The sequence below is a fragment of the Stenella coeruleoalba genome (assembly GCF_951394435.1).
Source record: "Stenella coeruleoalba genome assembly, chromosome: 15".
Lineage (NCBI taxonomy): Eukaryota > Metazoa > Chordata > Mammalia > Artiodactyla > Delphinidae > Stenella > Stenella coeruleoalba.
Window position 1 is genome coordinate 56,673,830 of NC_137161.1, and position 20,665 is coordinate 56,694,494.

At 44.5% G+C, this 20,665-nt stretch overlaps 1 protein-coding gene across 3 annotated transcripts in view; it reads left to right on the forward strand.

Moving 5' to 3' along the window:
• Nucleotides 1-4,530: 4,530 nt before the first annotated feature.
• The window catches only part of HAPSTR1 (HUWE1 associated protein modifying stress responses), a 28,012-nt gene continuing 11,877 nt past the window's right edge, over nt 4,531-20,665 (forward strand). Inside the window, exons 1-4 of one of the 3 annotated variants that reach the window (XM_079944197.1) lie at nt 4,531-4,730; nt 5,798-6,712; nt 7,313-7,393; nt 17,041-17,316. In XM_079944197.1, coding sequence (XP_079800323.1) covers nt 6,487-6,712; nt 7,313-7,393; nt 17,041-17,316 — 583 coding nt within the window. In that variant the 5' untranslated portion in view covers nt 4,531-4,730; nt 5,798-6,486. The remainder of the gene's footprint in view (nt 4,731-5,797; nt 6,713-7,312; nt 7,394-17,040; nt 17,317-20,665) is intronic. The other 2 variants (XM_079944198.1, XM_079944199.1) reach the window with 2 other exon arrangements.

A 20,665-nucleotide genomic window follows, 5' to 3' on the forward strand; every position in this document is an offset into this window, starting at 1 on the left:
CTGTATTTCATAACAAGGGGAGGAGAACATATAAGGCTTCCAATTTCTGTTAAAAATTTCTTTCTTTAAAACTTATCTTTGTTTTCAATCTGTGTTACTGTTTAAAACAAGAGTTTACCTTCAGTTTACCAAAAGAGGTAAGTGGGTGGTAACTGGATCCAATCATGAGCATGCCATTTATGCTCTCAGAAAGGCATCAAAAAGGGGAATCAGAACCCACCTCTTCCACCTTCCTTCCCTACTTGCTGGAACACTCACCTCCTGTTCCTGTACAAGATGACTTTGGAAGGTGAGTTGTGGGCCTTCTGGGTCACCTTTGGAGTCTAGGACTTTTTGAACAATCAGAGAATCCCACCTTCATTAGAGAGCTGAATGCAGCCTGGGTGAAATCTAGATCTGGTGGTTTTAAAACATGTTCTCCATGGGACTTCCCTGGTGGTCCAGCGGTTAAGACTTCGCCTTCCAACACAGGGGGTGCAGGTTCAATCCCTAGTCGGGGAGCTAAGATCCCACATGCCTTGTGGCCAAAAACCCAAAACATAAAGCAGAAGAATATTGTAACAAATTCAATAAAGACTTTAAAAATGGTCCACATCAAAGAAATCTTAAAAAAATAAAATAAAACATGTCCTCCAAATCTATGACACTCCTCTCTTCAATAGATGGGGTCTAATTCCCCCCTCTCCTTGAATGTGGCCCAGACTTAGTGTGTTGCGTCTAAGGAATAGAATGTGGCAGAATGATGCTGTGTGACTTTTGAGGCTAGGTCATAAAAAGGGTAACTTCTGCCTGGTATTCTCAGCTCACTCACTTTTGGGGAAGCCATGTCTTGAGGACACTCAAGCAGCCTGTGGAGAGCCTGAGGCTCCTCATCTGTTCATTTCACCATCCTGGTTCATTGAAGATCAGACTGCGGACTGGGAATATGTGTCTTCTCAGTGAGATGTTTGGATTCCTTCTTCTCCAAGAGATCTTCTCACTAAGTCATCCCCCTCCTGCTGTCTTTGCTTCAGCAAAGGATGGTGATTCTGGAGACAGGCTGCCTGAGTTTCAATCCTGGTTCTACTGCCTACAAGCCGAGTGGTTTTTTTTGCTTTTTAAGAATTTATTTATTTTTGGCTGTGTTGGATCTTTGTTGTTGCGCGTGGGCTTTCTCCAGTTGCGGCGAGTCGGGCTACTCTTCGTTGCAGTGGCAGGCTTCTCTTTGTGGTGGCTTCTCTTGTTGCGGAGCACGGGCTCTAGGCACGTGGGCTTCAGTAGTTGTGGCGCACGGGCTTAGTTTCTCCGTGGCATGTGGGATCTTCCCAGACCAGGGCTTGAACCCTGTCTCCTGTATTGGCAGGCAGATTCTTAACCACTGCACCACCAGGGATGTCCGAGCTGGGTGGTTTTATATGAGTTATTTAACCTCTGTAAGCCTCAGTCTCCTCATCTGTAAAAGGGGACAATCGATGGATACACATCAGGGTTTCTCAACCTCAGCATTACTGACATTTGGGCCAGATAATTCTTTGTTGTGGGGCTATCCTGTAGGATGTTTAGCAGCATCCCTGGTCTCTACCCACTAGATGCCAGTAACAATGTCTCCCCTATCCCAGTTACAACAACCAAAATGTTTCTAGACATTAGCAAATGTCCCGTGAGGGGGCAATATGACCCCCAGTTGAGAACTGCTGACCTAAGTCATTTATTTCTGTGCATGGTGCTTAGTCAGCACTCGAGAAATGATCATCATGATTATTTTTCTCTCTTCTGATTGCAACAATATTAGATTTCAGCAACGTTTTTGCTAGGTGTTTTTTTTTAAGATGCTGTTTGCATTTTTGTGACAAAATTATTTTTTTAAATGTATGCAAGATGGCTAATTTCATGTGATGTGAATTTTAACTCACTTTATTTTTTATTTATTTACTGTTTAAAATTTTTTATTTATTTATTTTTTTGGCTGTGCCAAGTGGGATCTTAGTTCCCCGACGAGGGATCGAACCCATGCCTCCTGCAGTGGAAGCAAGGAGTCTTAGCCACTGGACCACCAGGGAAGTCCCTGTATGCTGTTAAATGTTAAATAAAAGATGTTTTATTTTATTTTGTTATTAGTATTGCCTTTTGAATATGATTTGACTTTTCTTTTTTTTCTTTGACTTTTCTTTGACTTTTCTTATGTCTTTTGTCTCATGTCCTTGAGTCTAACTTTGACCTTTCTAGCAGTAATTAATCCATGAGACCACTTTTGCTGCCCACTGTGATGAATGCATGCATTATGTATCGTGAGAAGCTATTTGTATCCTTTATTCTCTTGACATTTCTGCTCGGTAGTCAAATAGGTGAGGAAGGGCTTCCCTGGTGGCGCAGTGGTTGAGAGTCCGCCTGCCGATGCAGGGGACACGAGTTCGTGCCCCGGTTTGGGAAGATCCCACATGCCGCGGAGTGGCTGGGCCCGTGAGCCATGGCCGCTGAGCCTGCGCGTCTGGAGCCTGTGCTCCGTAACGGGAGAGGCCACAACAGAGAGAGGCCCGCGTACCACACACAAAAAAAAAAGGTGAGGAAAAAGATGGGCTGCCATTGTGGGTTTTTTTGTTGTTGCCATTGTGGTTTTAGTTCAATCACATTAAGAATCTTGGAGTGGGGAAGGCCTTTTTAAGCTTGATGCAAAACTCAGAAGCTTTATTTATTAAAAAAAATTTTTTTTGGCCACACCTTGAGGCTTGCAGGATCTTAGTTACCTGACCAGGGATTGAACCCGGGCCCTCAGCAGTGAAAGCACCGAGTCCTAACCACTGCACCGCCAGGGAATTCCTTCTGGTTACTTTAAATGGATTGAAGTTTCCAGATCTTAGCTGAAAGGTGTTATATTCACTGTGGCTCATACAGCCTCCCAATTCCAAGGCTGGAGGCTAATCCAGAAGCATTTTCCCAGGCCCCTTGAGTGCTAGTCTTTGTTGAATGATTTTGTGTGCTGGGATTGTAGGAGTTTGTTCTCTCCTCACTTATCATTTAATCCTGAGACTTTTAACCCCTTTTTTAACCCTATGACTTTCTAACATCATCTCCATTTATTATGCTCAGAGAGACTTAGTAATTAGCCCAAGGACACTCAGCTAGGAAGTGCCTGTACAATTATTTAGAAAGCCAGATGACATGGCACCATCTCACCATCATCAGAAAGAGAATGTAGTTCAAGTCAAACCAGATCATTCCTGGTTCCTGGAGCCCTTTCTGCTTCTGTGCCTTTGAATCTATGGGTCCCTCCACTCTGAGGGGCCTCTCCCTTCAGGGAGCCTTGCCTGTGCTTCATGGCTTAGCTACAACGCTTCCTCCCCCAGGAAGCCCTCCCTGATTCTCATCACTGGGAAATAGCATTTGGCACATGCTCATGCTGCTTTTCACAGTGGCCACTTGTGAGACTCACCCCACAGCTTTTGCAGGTTGGCTATGAGCACCCACCAGGTGTTGATGTGTAATAATGTTGCTTAGGTTTTAAAAAAGGCAGTTTAGAATGAAAAAAAATAAACTCATTTGCCAGTAGCCAGTAGCCTGGTCTCCAGTCATTTTGTGTGTATGTGTTTGTGTGGGACAGAGAAAAAGAGAGAGAGAGAGATTCATCTAAGACCTTGGTAGCTCCCAGAAGAATCTCACTTATCACAGAAAACGTTACAATGCATTCAGATGATGATGATAACGATAATTATTTGCTGTAAAAATAACTGAAGATTTTTCCTATTGTAAAAAAAAATTGAAAAACATTTTCATATTATAGAATCAATAAATTGTTTTTGTAGTGCCTGTACAAAACAGACCCTAGGCTGTGTTCCTCTAATACTGAGTGGACAAGTACCCTGCCTGCCGCTCCCTCCCATTCTGGTCCACCTAAAGAACTTGGGATTCCTCTACAAGCCTTACTTTTGCCTGGCATGTCCTTCCTGCCATGGCCTCCATCCCCCTTTCTTTCTAAACCTTATCTTTTTAAGATTCAACCAGGAGCAAGACTGCCAAGCTCCCTGCCCTCTAAGAACTTACTTTTTGTTGAAAGGAGACACATAAGTAATCATTTCAGATACTGATACAGGCTATGAAAAAACAAAACCAGGCAATAGGAGAGTGTGGAGGGTGGTGCTTTAACGAGGCTGGTCTGACAAAGGCTCTCTGCTCGCGGGCCATTTGAGAGGAACCTTGAGGAATGACGACGAGAAGGAAAAGATTCCAGAGAGAGAGGGAACTGCGAGGGCAAAGGCAGTTTCCGAGGAAACAGAAAGAAGGCCAGTGTGGCTGGGCAGCCCAAGCCAAGCAGAGACTGGCGTTGAGATGAACACAGAGGAGGCGGGGCCAGGTCCTGCAGGGACTTGTAGCCCACAGAGAGGAGGTCAGATTTTATTCCCAAGGTGATGGCTTTACAGCCAAATTGCTTTGTAGAAGGGTTTTCTTGCAGCTCGTGGGACTTCTCCAAGCCCCAGTGGCTCATGCCTCCGCCGCCAAACTGTGAGGGCCAGTTTTGCCTCTGTGCGGTCATCGCCCCTTTAAGTGGCGGCTTACTCCTCAGACCCTGAGCCCCTGAGGACGCCCCCGGCTGGGTGACCGCAGCGCGCAGCCCCGCGCCTGGCCCACAGCAGTCGCGCAGCCCGGGTCGGCGGAGGCTGACCGGGCGATTGCGCACGGAGGCTGAACAAGAAGTCGGCGCAGAACTTTCCCCCTGGAAGCGGGGCCTCCCACTCGGCGCGGCCACGCGGATTCCGGTAGTAGGAGGGGGGGGCGGGGGCTGGCACGTGAGGCAGGCGGCCGCACGTGGCCCAGGAGTGTGCTTTTTTCGGGACAGGTGCGGGGGCCGCCAAGTTCGCGAAGGCGCAGACGCAGCCGGGCCTCGGCACCCCGTCTCCCACTCAGGTTTATTTTCAGATTCGTGGCCGCTGCGGTCTGGTCAAGGGAAGGTGTCCTCGGAGAGCGCCAGAGCGTCTTAGTGGGGCGGGCCAGAGGGTCCCCCACGCACAACGCGCAGCGAGCCGCGTGCCTGCTGTCTGCCCAGCAGGCTGGTGGGAGCCCGCGGGCCTCGCATCTCGGAAGTTTTTCTTTGGACTCTGAGGCTCAACTTGCCCATCTAAGAAATGGGTCTGAAGTAAACAGCTGGCGAAGCACTTTGCCAACTTGGATTCAAGTTGGGCGTTTAATTCACTTTCTTCGATTCCCTCCTCCCTTTGGAAGCCCAAGGGGCTGGAGTAGCGGGATGCCACCCACCACACCCTTCCGTCCCCGCAGAGCGGTCACGGGAGTTGATTTTGCGTCCCCTACGGCCTGGAGGCACCGGATCAGCCCTCCTGTGGGGTGCGGTCTCGGAGCCCCGGGTCACGTGACTCCTGCCCGCTGCCTCTGGCCAGCGAGCAAGTGCGCATGCGCAATTCATTCTCTCTCTCTCTCTCTCTCTCTCTCTCTCTCCCCCCCTCCCTCCCTCCCTCTCTCTCCCCCTCCCTCCCCCTCTCCCCCTCTCTCTCTCCCCTCTCCTCTCCCCTCCCTGTCTTTCCTCTCTCTTTCCCTCCCCTCTCTCTCTCTCCCTCCCCCTACCTTCCTCTCTCGCTCTTTACTTCTCCCTCTCTCTCCCTCCCTCCGTCCCTCTCTCTCCCTCCCTCTCTCCCTCCCTTCCTCTCTCCCTCCCTCCCCCTCTTTCTCTCCTTCCCTCCCCGTCTTTCTCTCCCTCCCTCCCCCTCTTTCTCTTCCTGCCTCCCCGTGCCTTCCTCTCTCTCTCTCTCTCTCTCTCTCTCTCTCCCCCCTCCCTCCCTCCCTCTCTCTCTCCCTCCCCCCTCCCCCTTAGGTTGGCTCGGACGCAACCACTGTCAGCTCCTCCCCCTCCTTCTCCGTCTTCACCCTTCCTTTCACTCCCTTCCCCTCGCCCTTTGGTTACGTCAGGCGGACACGCCGATGAGCCAATCACGGCGCTGTGTTTAGAGGCCGGCAAGCGGAACCGGTCGGATTGGACCAATAGAAGCCCTCGGATCCGGCGCGCCCCAACCGGGCAGGGGAGCCGGGGCCGAGTGGGCGGTGCTTCCCCGTCAGCATGTGGGCGGGGACCAGCAACCGCAGAGGCGTCGACGACGGCGGCAGCAACGACGACGTTCCTCAGTCTTCAGGGTAGGCTCGGCGGCGCCGGTAGGGCTACGCGGAGCGGTCGGCGGTGGCCCTAGGGAGGCCGCGGCGCCATGGCGGGGCGGTAGACGTGCTCAGGCCGGCGAGGCGAGAGGCGGCGGTGTTCATCCGGTCCGCAGCGCCCTTCGGCAGGGGCCGGGGGTGGGGAAGACTGGGTCGGGGGTTGTCCCGGGCAGCGCGGGGCCGCGGGGCGGGGCTCGCAGGTCGTCGGGGTGCAGGAGGCCTGGGCCGCCGCGAGGAGCCGCCGCAGGCCGCTGGGCCCCGCCGCCGGGCCGCTCGACGACGACGCTCCCGCGGGGGCCCCGCCTGAGCAGGACGCGGCCGCGGCGGCTGCGAGGCCGCGGGAGGCCGCGGAGGATGGAGGAGCGGAAGGAGGAGGGCGAGGCCGAGATCCAGGAGCACGGGCCCGAGCACTGGTTCTCCAAGTGGGAGCGGCAGTGCCTGGCCGAGGCCGAGCAGGACGAGCAGTTGCCCCCTGAGCTGCAGGAGGAGGCGGCGGCCGCCGCGCAGCCCGAGCACAAGCAGCAGAAGCTGTGGCACCTCTTCCAGAACTCGGCCACCGCCGTGGCCCAGCTCTACAAAGGTGAGGGCCGCCGCCGCCGCCATTTTGCGCCGCCGCCCCCGCCTCGCGCCCGGCCGTCGGCGGAGAGCCCGGGGAGCGGTTGGCTGGGCTCCGGCCGTCGCAACGCGGCCCCACCGCCCCCTCCTCGCAAGATGGCGCCGCGGGAGGCGGGCCCTCGGGAGGCGGCCGGGGGCCGGCGTGGGGGGCGGCCGGGCTTGGGGCCGCCTGTGGGGCCCTCCCGCTTCTGGGGCCGGGCCGCTGGGTGCCCCCGGGCCGGGGAGGGCAGGGGAGGAGCCCCCGGTCACAAAATGGCGAAGGGAGGCGGCGCGGGGCCCCTATTGTGCTGGAGCCGGCCTCGGGGCGGGGACTGCGAAGGGGTGCCTCCCTCTGCCGCGCATCTGTCCCGGCTGCGCCCGGGGGCCCCGCGGCTCCCCCTCCAGCCCCGCCGCGACCCCTTTCTTGCCCGCTCCCCACCTAGCGCGGGATCCCGGAACCCTTGAACAAAATGGCGAAACCTAATATGGCCGTTCCGGAGTGATTGACGCCCAAATAACATTGCTTTTTCTTTTTTTGTTTTTGTGTGTTTTTTTGTTTTTTCTCTTTCGTTTCGTCGTTTTTCAGACCGAGTGTGTCAGCAGCCAGGACTTTCTCTTTGGGTTCCCTTCCAAAATGCAGCCACTGCCGTCACCAACCTTTACAAAGGTAAGGACAACTTTGCTGCATTGCTGGCTAAGGGGAAGGGCGGTCTGCGTCAGGGTTCAAGTCCTGCGTTCCTTAGTGCATTGGCCACCTTGACCTGGAGGTATCTCCCGAGTGTTTTCTGCTTCTGAATCCAGCCACTAACTCTCAGTATCTTGCAACTTGAGAATTCTGGCGGTGTGATGTTATATCTAGATAACGGGTTCTCAGCCGGGGGCGTTTGGTTCTCTCACCCCATGGCGATATTTTTGACAATGTCTGGGGCACTCCAGAGTGTCATCACTGAGAGGAGGCCGCTAACTGTCCTCGGTGCACGAGACAGCCTCTCCACCCCCCAAATGGCAGTAGTGCCGAGGTTGAGAGGCCCAGAGCTCCAGACTGAGATGTGCTTCTTAGGCACCCAGGGAAGAGGAGTGTGTCTCGCACAGAGGTGGGAGGGACAACTTGTTTGTGGAAAAGCACCTCTTGGAATAGTTTTTCTTGAGTTAGGCAATTTCGAGCATGATGGTGGCACAGCATAATTTAAGTGCGTCGAAAACTAGCTAATTGGAGTAATCTGTACGCACATTAACATGCAGATATTTGATGGAGTTGCTCTTCCCTAGCAACTCCATCAAATATTTGCCTTCCAAGCTGCTTTTTGCCTGACGGTACATTGTTGGCAGGAAATCTGATCAGTTTGAGTTGATATCAAGATTTGTGTTTCATGGCAGTGCTTTTCTGCAGTTAATCCCCGCCCCCCACGTGAAGATATGTGAGTAAATGTTCTTGCCCATCGTGTTCTCTCAGCAACAGTGGGTTTAGATTTGTTTTGAAGATTTGGAAATTTGGGTTTGATATTTGGCAAGGTTTCTGTGGGAAAAGAATTTGAATTTGAGTGTTAATTTTAGTAAAAATGTAATTTAAATAAATGCTTTTAAACTGCCAGAAGCTGTTGATAATTGCAGTAGAGCTTTGTGTTTTTCAGAATTATCTAAATAAGGTTGAAACAGGCTGTGGAGTGATTTGATTCTCAGATTCTTATCTGCATAAGAATAAGCCAATTAAGATAACATTCTTTAGGCAAAAAAATCCCTTATTTTGGATTTCCTTTTAAACCTTGCAGTTTTTTGGGATGATAATTTGAGAATGTAAACTGAACCTGGTGAATAGAATGTTAATTTCAGGGAATGAGGAGCTAATAATCTAGGCTTACTGAGAAAAGGAAACCTAATGAAGTGGTGCCCCAGTGGTCAGCTTTGGTTTTATATAGCTGAGTTCCTTAAATTTTGACTCTAACATTCATTACTGCTTGAGGGTTTTTAACATTCTCTGGAATGGCTCTTGGTTTCACCCAGACAGGGAATTTTGAAATAATACTTCAAACTCATATTTTTGGAAAACTCTGCTTTCTTGGAGTATAATTTACATATAGTAAAATCACTGTTTTAAGGTGTATGGCATGAATTTGACAAACATACATTGTTAGTAAATGGAATATATCTATTCCCCCCACCCCAGGCAACCGCTGATCTGAATTCTGTATATATGGTTTTTGTGTTTCCATAATGTAATAAATAGAACCTTATAGTAGGTAGCCTTTTCTGTTTGGTATCTTCTATCCACTTTTCATAATGTTTTTGAGATTGATCTATTCAGTTCACATTGCAGGTATTAATAAATTGTTAAGTGCTTTTTGTTTTTCTGACTAGTGTTGTGTGTGGAGGTATCACGGTTTATCCATTTCAGGTTTTGCAATTATTTTTTGCTTTAAGGGGAAAGCAACACATAGTTTTAGTGCATCTGTGTGCCACGCTCTTGGACTAGGCCGTAGAAAAATATGAATGTTCTCTGACTTCTCAGTTTTTGGTGCTGTTGTGTGCTCCTGGAATGCATCTCTTTAGGACTGTAGCTGACGGTTTTCTTTAGTGTTAATTCTTCATGTAAAAAAGTGGGCTCAGAAGCTGAACTCTGAAATAATCCCTAATTTGATTTCTTGATTTGAAAACGCTTCTTATAATGTATTAGTTTCCTTTGTTCAGAAAATGTAATGGAAGACATTAAATTTCTTTTTAAATAAACATGAAGTTCTTGCATTATGGCAAATGCTGGATTGTCAGTCCAACCTTAGCTTTATTTTGTGTCCTATTTCTGTAAAATGAAATATATCCCCTTTTACCTGAGGAATGGTTAATTGTGGTTTGTGGAATTTGGTAGTATAGCAACATTATTCTGTTCCTAGCTGACTCAAGGAAAGTGTGGATAAGTTCTGCAGATCCTCACATTCTTCCTCCTTTTCAGGGTGTGGTCTTCAGAGAACAAGAATGCAGCTGTAGGAATAATTGGGTACCTTAAATAGAACCAATAAAATTAGCAAGGTAGTGTCACAGTGCATGCAGCTGTAAGTAGTGGTAAATTTAGAGTGTTCACAGTTCTTATTCAATATCTAAATGTAATTTATGGGGGCGGGGATGGGGGGAGATTTTGGAGGATCCTTGTAAATGGGCAATGCTCTTGCAGTTTGTATGATTAAGCGCTTATCTGACAAGCTAAAGATGGCTCATTTTGCCTCACCCAGCCTGGGGAGAGGTTGGTACTTCTACCAGCTTCCTGATAGCACCTAAGATGAGCACATAGGAAGGTCAGAATTGAGGTAAAAGTCTAGCAGAGGGCGCCTTTTGATGTGGCGTTTTGAAACATTGAACGATGCAGTTGGTTTGGTTGAATGTGGCTGGAGACTTGGAGGAGAGTGAATTGGGGTGTCCTCAGTGTGCACAGAATTTGGCAAAATGGAGTTCCTTTTGCTCCACATAGTAAGTTGAGTCAGACATTGGCATCCTTTTTTGGAAGGGAAGAAAATTCTGATGGCTGGTTTTTGTTTTTACTTTGCTTTGATAAATCTAAAGGAAGTAATGTTTGTTAAATATTCAGTGGTGTTGTGTCCCCTGGCTTAGTACGTTTTCTGTTGTCTGCAGCAAAGGGAGTGAAGTTACTGAGGTGGTTTTAACTAGCCTGGTTGATGCTTATCTGAAAAATGCTTTGTCAAGCTCATCTCTTTCTGCCTCTTAAATACACCTCCCATTTCCTTGGGTGACTGGTTGCAACCTCTTTCCTGACTCCTCATTAGGAAAATAATGAATTCTAAATTCCTTCTACGGTGTGGGGTTACTTGCTCAGTAGAGGCTGGCCGTCCTTTGGAGCCTCGTGGTCAGCGGAGGTGGGCGCTGGGGCCCTGCTTGCTCTGCAGCAGCTGCCTGGGAGCCAGTGCTCACCCACATCCCCCAGAGCCACTTCTCGCTGCTTCTTATTGTCATTTCCCTCAACTTTGTAATATTTTTCTTTTTCGATTTTTGTTTTATGTTAAGCTCCATTTTTTTTGTTGTTGTTGTTTAATGCTAAGCTCCTCCGCATTTTAAAACTGTCTGAAACTTTAGTTGTATACCGACTTCTCCCACATACGTTAAGAGCTTTCTCTTGATACTGTTTATGTTAAAGATGTTTTTGGTTTTCTCCTTGAACAGCATTTGCCCCAAGGTGTGACTAGCGGTACTTGGAGAAGACCAGCAGCATCATTATCATGGAGTCTTCTGCTAGATTGTTCTAGTTCAGATTTTAGACTGTTACTTTTACTTAGTCGTATGGTCCTGGAGACAGATAATGGAACAAAAAATATTTCACTATTGTAAGCCTTCATTTTCTCAATTGTGAGTAGGAGTAAGTACGCACAACTTAGAGTGCAGGCTCTTAGTGTGTCATGCAATGAGTCTTCAAGCATGGACTGTGTTGGTGGTCAGGTTCTGTTTTTCAGATGATGTTTTTGGCTATGGGCAGTGCTTAAGATGAAGGGAAGAAATTCTTATTTATTTATTTATTTTTATTTCTGTCAGAATAACCTTTGTGGTGTGTCTTCATTTTTCCCTGAAAGGGCTGAAAGTAAATAGAATTGACAGGAGAAAAATAGTGTGATGCCCTTTAAAGTCCTTATTTTTGAGACATCTTGATTCCAGATCCTGTTTATAGTGTGTAGTCACTTCATTGTGCCCTTCTTGGGCTTCTCTGTGAACTGAAAGTGAACGGAACGTACTGAAAATTTTTGGATGAGTGATTGGTGTATAAACAACTGGTCAGAGAAAGCATGTTCTACCTGGAGACAAATAATGAAATTTCAGCTTATGTTTTGACTTTCTGGAGTTGGTTTGTGACTCTCCTGCTGCAGAAAACTATTGAACTTTGAGAGTGTTCAAAAAACCTTAGTATGGATTGCAGTTGAATACCCTGTTTTATTTTACTAAGCAGCAGCCTCAGTCATTATTAATACCATTTATAGATTTTTTTGTGAATTTTTATAGAAGACTGTCAGTTTCTGATGTGTAACTTCTCTGTAAAAGGATGTTTTAGCTGCAAATAGCAGAAAAGACAAGTCAGGCTGGACATGGATTGGCTGCTCTCTGCCTTGAAGCCTGAAGGTGGGATTGATTGAATCCAGTGGCTCAGGCCTCCCTGCTCTGTAGCTCTCTGTAGTCCATGTGTGGGCCTGCGCATACCAGCTTTGTCATTAGGCTAGTTTCAGTGTTGGCAGCTCACACCTCACAGCTTAGGGTTACTCACGGAAGGTTAGAAGAGCCCAGAAGCTTCTTTCCCAGGAGCTACCAGTAAATGACTTATGTCTCTGGGACAGAATTGGGTCACATGGTTATTCAGAACCAGTATCATAGCCACAGTTTTGGGGTTATGCAGATTTGTTTGGGACTATACCACAAGTTTCATCATCAGTTGAGCAAATGTGGAAGAAGCCTTTATTCAGAGCTATCCAAACAAAAACTTGTGAGTACCTTTAGGAAAGGGAGGACGAGGACTGGATGGTAGGGAACCGTGGCCACTCTGATCCTTCCCTGGTTCCTGCTGTTTGTATGTGCTAGGTGAAGATTTAAGTCAGTATGTAAGTTACCTAGAAGTTCGTGTTTATCTTTGGATACCACTTTGTTAGGGAACTTAGAAATTGTTTCCTTATATCAATTGAAAAAAGAGCTTCCCTGGTGGTCCACTGGCTAAGACTCTGCACTCCGGGGATCCCGGTTCAATCCCTGGTCAGGGAATTAGATCCCACCTGCTGCAACTAAAGATCCTGCATGCCACAATGAAAATCCCACGTGCCTCAACTAAGATCTGACACGGCCAAATAAAATATAAATAAATAAGTAAATATTAAAAAAAAAACAATGGAAAAGCAGTTTTATTTTGGTCATGACTCATATCTTTTCCTTTTTTAAAAATTTATTATTATTTATTTTTGGTTGCGTTGGGTCTTCGTTGCTGTGTGCAGGCTTTCTCTGGTTGCAGCGAGCGGGGGCTACTCTTCGTTGTGGTGCGTGGGCTTCTCGTTGTGGTGGCTTCTCTTGTTGCGGAGCACAGGCTCTAGGCGCGCGGGCTTCAGTAGTTGTGGCATGTGGGCTCAGTAGTTGTGGCGGACGGGCTTAGTTGTTCTGCGACATGTGGGATTTTCCCGGACCAGGGCTCGAACCCGTGTCTCCTGCATTGGCAGTCCTATTCTTAACCACTGTGCCACCAGGGAAGTCCCTAGATATTTGTTTCTAATGAAACAGTTAAAATACATATTTTTTCCTACAGCAGACTAGTTGGTTAGTGCAGATTGAGTTCTAAGTTTAAATGTTTTGTAGTTACTAGTATTCCTTGGAAATGTACCCTGATCTAGCAGTGTGATTTTTCTGGTTTGTAGATCCTCTAAGGAGAATGGGAGATGACTTCTCTATTGTTGAGGGAAAAATCGATTGTAGAAGGAACTTTTGCTATTTAGTAACTTTTTAGGGCAAGGCCCTTTGAGCCTCAGTTCCAATTCCTTGTTTATGAAATTGAGGTATCTGCTTTGGCTAACTCAACATAAGGTTAGTAAGTATCAAAAAATTATAGATAGTGAAATCTGATTGTGTTTATGTTTCATGTAAGAAAGTTCTGCATTTGGTTTTCATTTCAGAAATCAATATGATTCTTTGCCTACTGCCCCTTGCCAGCAGTGGGAAAATGAGACTAATAAAAATCCCTTGAATTCAATTTCAGCTATTTATATAAGAACAGTTTAAAAAAATATGAAACAAAGATGTCTACTGTGAGTTGTATGAATCAGTTTGTTTCTTGAATAAGGAAATGAATGTGTTGTGATTAAAGGTTAGATTGACATTTTGATGCCCTTGGGCTTTGCCTAACCTTCGAGATCATGGCCTTTTTCCACAGTGGCTTTGGCATCAGTAAAAGTGTTGAACACAAGACTGTCCCCACAGTTTTCTTTGCTCTGCATTTCTAGAATTTGGGTGTCTAATTGGAAGGTTCAGGAGTATTCAAAGCAGTCTTTGGCTGAGAGCCTTCTGGAGGCCATCTTTGTGTGTACGTTTATTATTTTACTGGACACTAAATTAACCAGTGATTAAAATCTAGTCTGGTCATTCCTAAGATTCTCCAATGAGCATTTAGATCTCTTCTACTTAGTGCAAGATGTGATAGGAGGGTTTAATTTTCAACCAAGTAACTCTTTAAAGTTCTCAAACATAAGAACTATATTTTAAACTATGTTTTAGTGTCAATATGAGATTCTCTGTTTAAGGAAATAACTGAGATTGGATTAATCTGGGCAGTAAAGTAATTGGATTTGGCTTTCAGGATATGTTAATGGTATAAGACCAAATTATGCCCAGACAGTGCAAAAGCATGTATGTACCCGAAGACCTTAAATGTTAAATCTGCTTTTCTCCTCCTGTACTTCTTAGTCTGTAAAAGTCTGTTTACAAAATACTTGATTTTTAGCGTGTTCTTGGTTGGTTGTGTTGTGGAGACTTGTGCAGAATTTTTGAGGTGAAGTGATTGGTCAGTTGCATACATTTTAAAAGAGGTTCACAACTACTTATATAACTGCCTTCCTTCAAAAGTATGAATATTGAGTTTTCCAACTTTGTTCAACTCTGTGATTAAAGCATCAGCCTGTTGCCGATCTGACTTTTGGGCTTTCCTTGTGTCCTCAATCAAAACGAATCAAAGCTCTTCCTCCCAGGATTGTCAGGGGTTTTTTTTTTTTTTTTTTTAAACTGCCTCATCTGGTTCCTTCCCTTTGGCTCTTGAGTTTTGTATCAAGTTCAGCTTTTCTTATTTGCTGTCTGGTTTGCTAGGTGTACATTTACATGCCTGCTTCATCTTACTTTGCACTATCCATGCTTGCTTCGAACTTGTTTCTTGTACCCCTTTCAACTTTTTGTCCCTCTATACTTCCAATTCTGGACCTGCCTCCATTTGGTTCTCGAAAAATAAAATTTCCTGAGTCATTCTTTTTGGAAACAAACTTCTCTGGTTAAGAGCTTGATTTTAACAGCTCTCTTCGGTAGGGCAGCTTTGTAGAAATCTAGTTGCTTGTAGATCCATAACAGTGGACGGTTATCCTCCTTTCTGTGGTCCCATGGGATGGGCTTAGTTTACTCAATGATTTGATTTCTCTTAAAATGTTTCTAGCTCTTTCAGAATCACTTAAGGTCTACATATAACTTTACAAGGTCATCTTAGAGATTATGCATCCTTTAAGGTTGGCTTCATCTAAGTCTTTAAGACTAAGAGATGGGAAAGCACTGTATTAGCCTCTTAAATGCTATTTACCTTTGAAATGGGGTTTGTGCTTGTTTTGTTTATGATGAAATGAGAAATCAGAACACGTTGATTCACATTGTAACTTGGGCATTCTAGTAGTGAGACACTGGAGAAATTACTTCATTCATGAGTAGCTTTTTCTTTTAGACGCGTTTTTTATTTATTTATTTATTTTGGTTGCACTGGGTCTTAGTTGTGGCAGGCGGGCTCCTTAGCTGTGGCATGCGAAACTGTTAGTTGAGGCATGCACGTGGGATCTAGTTCCCTGATGAGGGATCAAACCCGGGCCCCCTGCATTGGAAGGCGGAGTCTTATTAACCACCGTGCCACCAGGGAAGTCCCACGAGTAGCTTTTTTTATATTTGTAAAATTAGAAAGTTGTGATGGAGTTTAATATTTAAAGAGTACTCCTGTGGGTAACTTCTTTCATTTTTCTTTTTAACTTTTTAGCAATAAGAACTGATCATCTAAGGAATAGGCCTTGTTATAAAGTTCTGTTTGTGCTGCCCTCTTGCCATCTTTTTTAATAATGCAAATTCATGCAGCTTGGGAGCCTCTGTGATGTCTGGATTATTGTCTTTCTGGGACACAGGTCTTCATTCACTGGTTTGCTTATCCTTTCAGCATCTACTTTAGATGTCGCAGACAGAATTAAAATCCAGGTCAGGAAAAGTAAGAGGAATGAAGATATATTGGTGATTTTCCTGCTAGCACAGCAGATCAACTAAAAATAAATTGCAGTGACTTAAGTTTGCAAGTATTAATATTGTTTTCAACTGTGTAAAGCCACTAAAGGGGCAGGCATCATTTTATTGAAAATCTGGGTTCGGTATGTACAGGGAGCGGGCAGTATCTACAGGGAGAATAGGAGACCAGTCTGAGAGATTTTAAGACAGGGTCTTTTGGAAGTGGTTATAAGTTACAGAAAACTGTTGGGAGCTGGAAGCAGATTGAAAACGTTCCTGGGAAATGAATGAAGCTTCTTGTTTCCACAGTGCTGTTTGGCTTTGTTGAGCAGTCAATCAGAATTAATTTTCCCTTATTATTTCTAAAATGTTTGCTACTGCTTTTAGTGTGTTTCCAGTTCTTGGTGCTGAACCTGTCAGTAGGAGTACACCTCCGAAATGACATGGTACATGCAAGGTGAGCACCGCCTGAGTGATTTGTTGTGGTGTATAGTCATCTGGTGAATGATGTGAACGCTCCTGTTTAGTTAGAACTCCTGAGAATTCCTTCTTTTCTCAAAGCTTAGTGGTTAAGAACCACAGACTCTGGAACAAAAATTCCAGCTCTTGAATACTGTGGTAGAGTCTGTTTGCTCAGTTGCAATGAGGGGACAGTAGTACTGCTCTCAAGGTATTCGTGTCCCTTTCTTCTCAGGGGAAGCTGGGTATAGTACCAATAAGCATTTAATAATTCACCTATTTAAAAATTTTTTTTTTTTGGCGGTACGTGGGCCTCTCACTGTTGTGGCCTCTCCCGTTGCGGAGCACGGGCTCCGGACGCTCAGGCTCAGCGGCCATGGCCCACGGGTCCAGCCGCTCCGTGGCATGTGGGATCCTCCCGGACCAAGGCATGAACCCGCGTACCCTGCATCAGCAGGCGGACTCTTAACCACTGTGCCACCAGGGAAGCCCAATTCACCTATTGTTAGCATTACTAAATAAACTAGCTTGATTAGATTAAGTAAGCTTTTTTAAGGAAATAACATTATTAAAATGGTAATTCGTTTAACAATAAGTAGTCTCTGTTTTTATCTGTTGAGTTTTTTTTTTAAAGAACAAGACAGAAGCTCTAGGATTATGTGATGTGTTTACTGAATTTAGAACATTATGATTAGGTGTCAGGTATGATATTTTAAACATGAATGAAGTTCAGTTTAATAGATTACTGATAGACTTAAAGAGCCCCATACTTAATGATATTCATTTTGGTGAACTTGTAAAATCGTGGTTTTCTTTAGGAGAGAATGCAGCTTGGCTCTACTGATCATCATGTATCTTCTTCTTCTTCTTTTTTCCTAACAGAAAGCGTGGATACCCATCAGCGAAGTTTTGATATTGGAATTCAGATTGGCTATCAGCGACGCAATAAGGATGTGTTGGCTTGGGTTAAAAAGCGCAGAAGAACTATTCGTAGAGAAGATTTGATCAGCTTCCTGTGTGGAAAAGTTCCTCCACCGCGAAACTCTAGAGCTCCCCCAAGACTGACTGTAGTGTCCCCTAACCGAGCTACTTCAACGGAAACTAGCTCATCTGTAGAGACTGATTTGCAACCCTTCCGGGAAGCCATAGCTCTGCATGGTAAAGCCGTTTAAACATATTTCTTTGGAAAAATGGTTAAGAGTGTGCCTGTGGACCCAATTACACATTTAGGTTTAGGTCCAGATATATTGTCTGTTTTTTGTCTATTCTAGTTACTACTTGCTCTAGAAATGTTTAAATAGAATGTAAGCTAAGAACTTACATGGGCAATTTTTGAATGTTAGCCAGCCTATCCTAAAAAAAATGTTTTTAGAAAGTTAGTTTGAGCTGATTGGTGTTACAATAACAGCATTTTTTGCAACATTGATTAGAATTTATTGCTTTACACACTGATATTGTACATGTTTCCTTACTCTTCTGAGTCAAAGAGGAAGTTCTTGTGTCTTAAGAATACTGTTGCATTTATAATTACCTGGAGAGCCTAGTCAGTTACGGGCAAGTAAGGCAGATAACTGTTGGGCTAGTTCTCATGGGAACTCCCTTTGACACCTTAGGTTATTGAGTGTGCCTGTAGAACCTGAGCGTTGATGACCCAAGAGGGAGTGGACAGATGTAAGAATAATTAAATTGACTTTCCTTATGTCTGTTGTCCCTTAGGGCCTTGCTTTGATAGGAGTGTTAGAGAACAGGTCCATCACCATCTCCCCAGGCCAGACCTGCCATAAAAAGACATTCTTGGCTGAGGGGTTTAAGTATTATTGGAGAAGCCTGGGGTATGTAGTCAGTAAGTTTGTTGTTGCTTGTTCTCTAATACAGGCTTCCAGATAGAACTGGGAGAGGTACTTATAGGACATTCAATACTGCTGTAAAAATAAAACAACAAAATAATAAGACTTGGTTGAAGCCAAGATGAAAACATGGATTGTACAAGTGACTAAACAGAAGTAATTAGTGAGTTAGCTCATGAGTCCTGTTAAAAGTTAACATATTTCTGAGCCATAGTGTAGGTCATCTAAAATAAAATAACCTGGTGATAAAAAGTGGGATGTATACAAAGGGCTTCTATATCATCGAAGCTTTAATGCTTACAGAGATTCTTGTTCTCTTTGGCAAACATTGATTCTTTATCTAAAACGCCATTCAGAACATGGGAGTTGGAAAAAGTGTTGTTTTTTTCCCCTCCTGATTGTGAATTTGTTTACGATAAGTTAAAAACACAAAAACATTTTATTGCAAGGAAGTCCATGATGTATGGATGCAGTACATAAGACTGCTTGCTGTTTCTAATGTAGTGGAATAGTTGATGCTGTCAGAAAGTTTGAAACTCAGGCAAAATAGAGATTGATCTGTTCCTACTGAATTAGTTTCACATCTTTTACCATTGTTTGAAAAAAATTACTACAAGTGTACATAGTTTGTCAGATTAATTTTAGTGCATGGTAGTATTTGATGTAGTTGTGTTTTCCTTAAGCATTTTGATTTCCTTTGTCATCAAGTGGATTTATGATTCATTCCATATTTCTCTTGTTGAAGTGTCTTTTTTTCTGTATTATACTCTACTGTAGAAGGTAGTTTTAAGAAACATAAATGCCACTCTTGTTATAAAATCTTAATGCAGTTGTACACATTGTAAAAAGGGCAAGCTAGCAGCCCTCCCCCCTGCAACTACTATATTCTCCACATCCCATTACATTTTCTTAAATTGAGTTTATTCAACTTGTGATTTATTATTTTACTGAACTTTGGGAGTTTTAGTGGTGATGTAGATTTTGGAAGGTACTATTTATAATTTTGACTTATGTTTAAATTGTGAGGGTTTAAAAAAGTTTAATTATAAAGCTATAGAAAAATAACCTTTCCCTTCAATAAACTTACGAAGTAGTGCCAATCCAGAGTACATTGGATTCCTAGGGTTCATAAACTGAATTCATGTAGTTAAAACATGAAGTTGCTATGCAGTAATAGGGCCCCTTGAAAAGAGTACACAGAACATTATATACTGAGTTTTGTGTTATATTGGTTTTAGAGGACATAGCTGTGTTGGGAATGCTAGTCTGACTTGAGTATTTTTAGTAATTTGAATGATTTCTAATAGGGCATTGTTAACTAAATTGTAAAGCAGATTAATGACTAACTTTGTAACCAGGTGTCCTCATGATCTGATTTATTGAATAGCTGTAAATTGAAGTCAAAACTGTTTAGATCTTTTAAAATACGTTTGGAAATTCATCTTAATTAGGGTACATACTGGTCAGAATTTGGTTTTGCATAGAATTTGCTTAGCCAGATCTATGAAATGTGAGGTCAAATTGAAGTTCTTGGGGTTCTACGTTGGAGGGAGAGTCTAAATTCATGAAGCTTTGGGGTGCCGGGGGAGACAGGAAAAGAATTGGTATACTGAGGCTGACTTAAATTTATAATCAAAGCAAACATTAGTGTAGGAGTCATATTGATTTATTCTTATCCATAAGCAACCTCATGTCCTTAAAAGAGAGGACAGGGCTTCCCTGGTGGTGCAGTGGTTGAGAGTCCGCCTGCCGATGCAGGGGACACAGGTTTGTGCCCCGGTCTGGGAGGATCCCACATGTCGCGGAGCGGCTGGGCCCGTGAGCCATGGTCGCTGAGCCTGTGTGTCTGGAGCCTGTGCTCCGCAACGGGAGAGGCCACAACAGTGAAAGGCCTGCGTACAGCAAAAAAAAAAAAAAAGAGGACAGTTACCCCTGTAATTTTTTCTTTTTTTCTTTATCGGCTCACTTCCAACAAATGCCACCCATATGTGCTATATGTTCTTTATATGAAGACAGATGGCCAAGATATAAGATAATTGTAGAGTTTTTCATGTAGACAGTGAGGGTGTGATGATAAGATCCTTTGATCAGTACCCTCATGAGCCTTACATTTAAGTATTGCAATTAAAAGTACATCAATTAATGATTATCAAACAGTTTCAATCAAAACTGTCAACTAATGGTTATGGAGGTTTAAGGAATATAATCCAGTGCTTTATTTTGGCACTTGTTTGCAACATATGTTGTTTATTTTCTGTGTAACATGGTATCTCCTTATCTGGATGCTAAACTCACCAGAGAAATCAAGGAAATGTATATGCATGTGCTAAATTGATCTCTGTCCTTTCCTTATTCATCCTTGTCTTAAAATAACATTATCAAAAATTTACTGAGAACTGAATTAATAGCTGGCACCTTGTTTTTATGTAAACAAATTTCAGATAGACCAGAAATCATCTGGACCATTTTGTGGTTCCCTGCCTGCCTTTCTGATTATTCCTCTCTTAGTCATCCTTTCTCTTCTAGAGACTTTTATTGTCTTCTCTTTAGGCTACTTTGACCTCTGACCTTTCAGTGACTTAGGTTACATTCCCCAGGGTTTAGCCTTTAGCCACCTTCTCCTGCAATCCCTTTAAGGGCCATTTCAGTCTTAATTTACA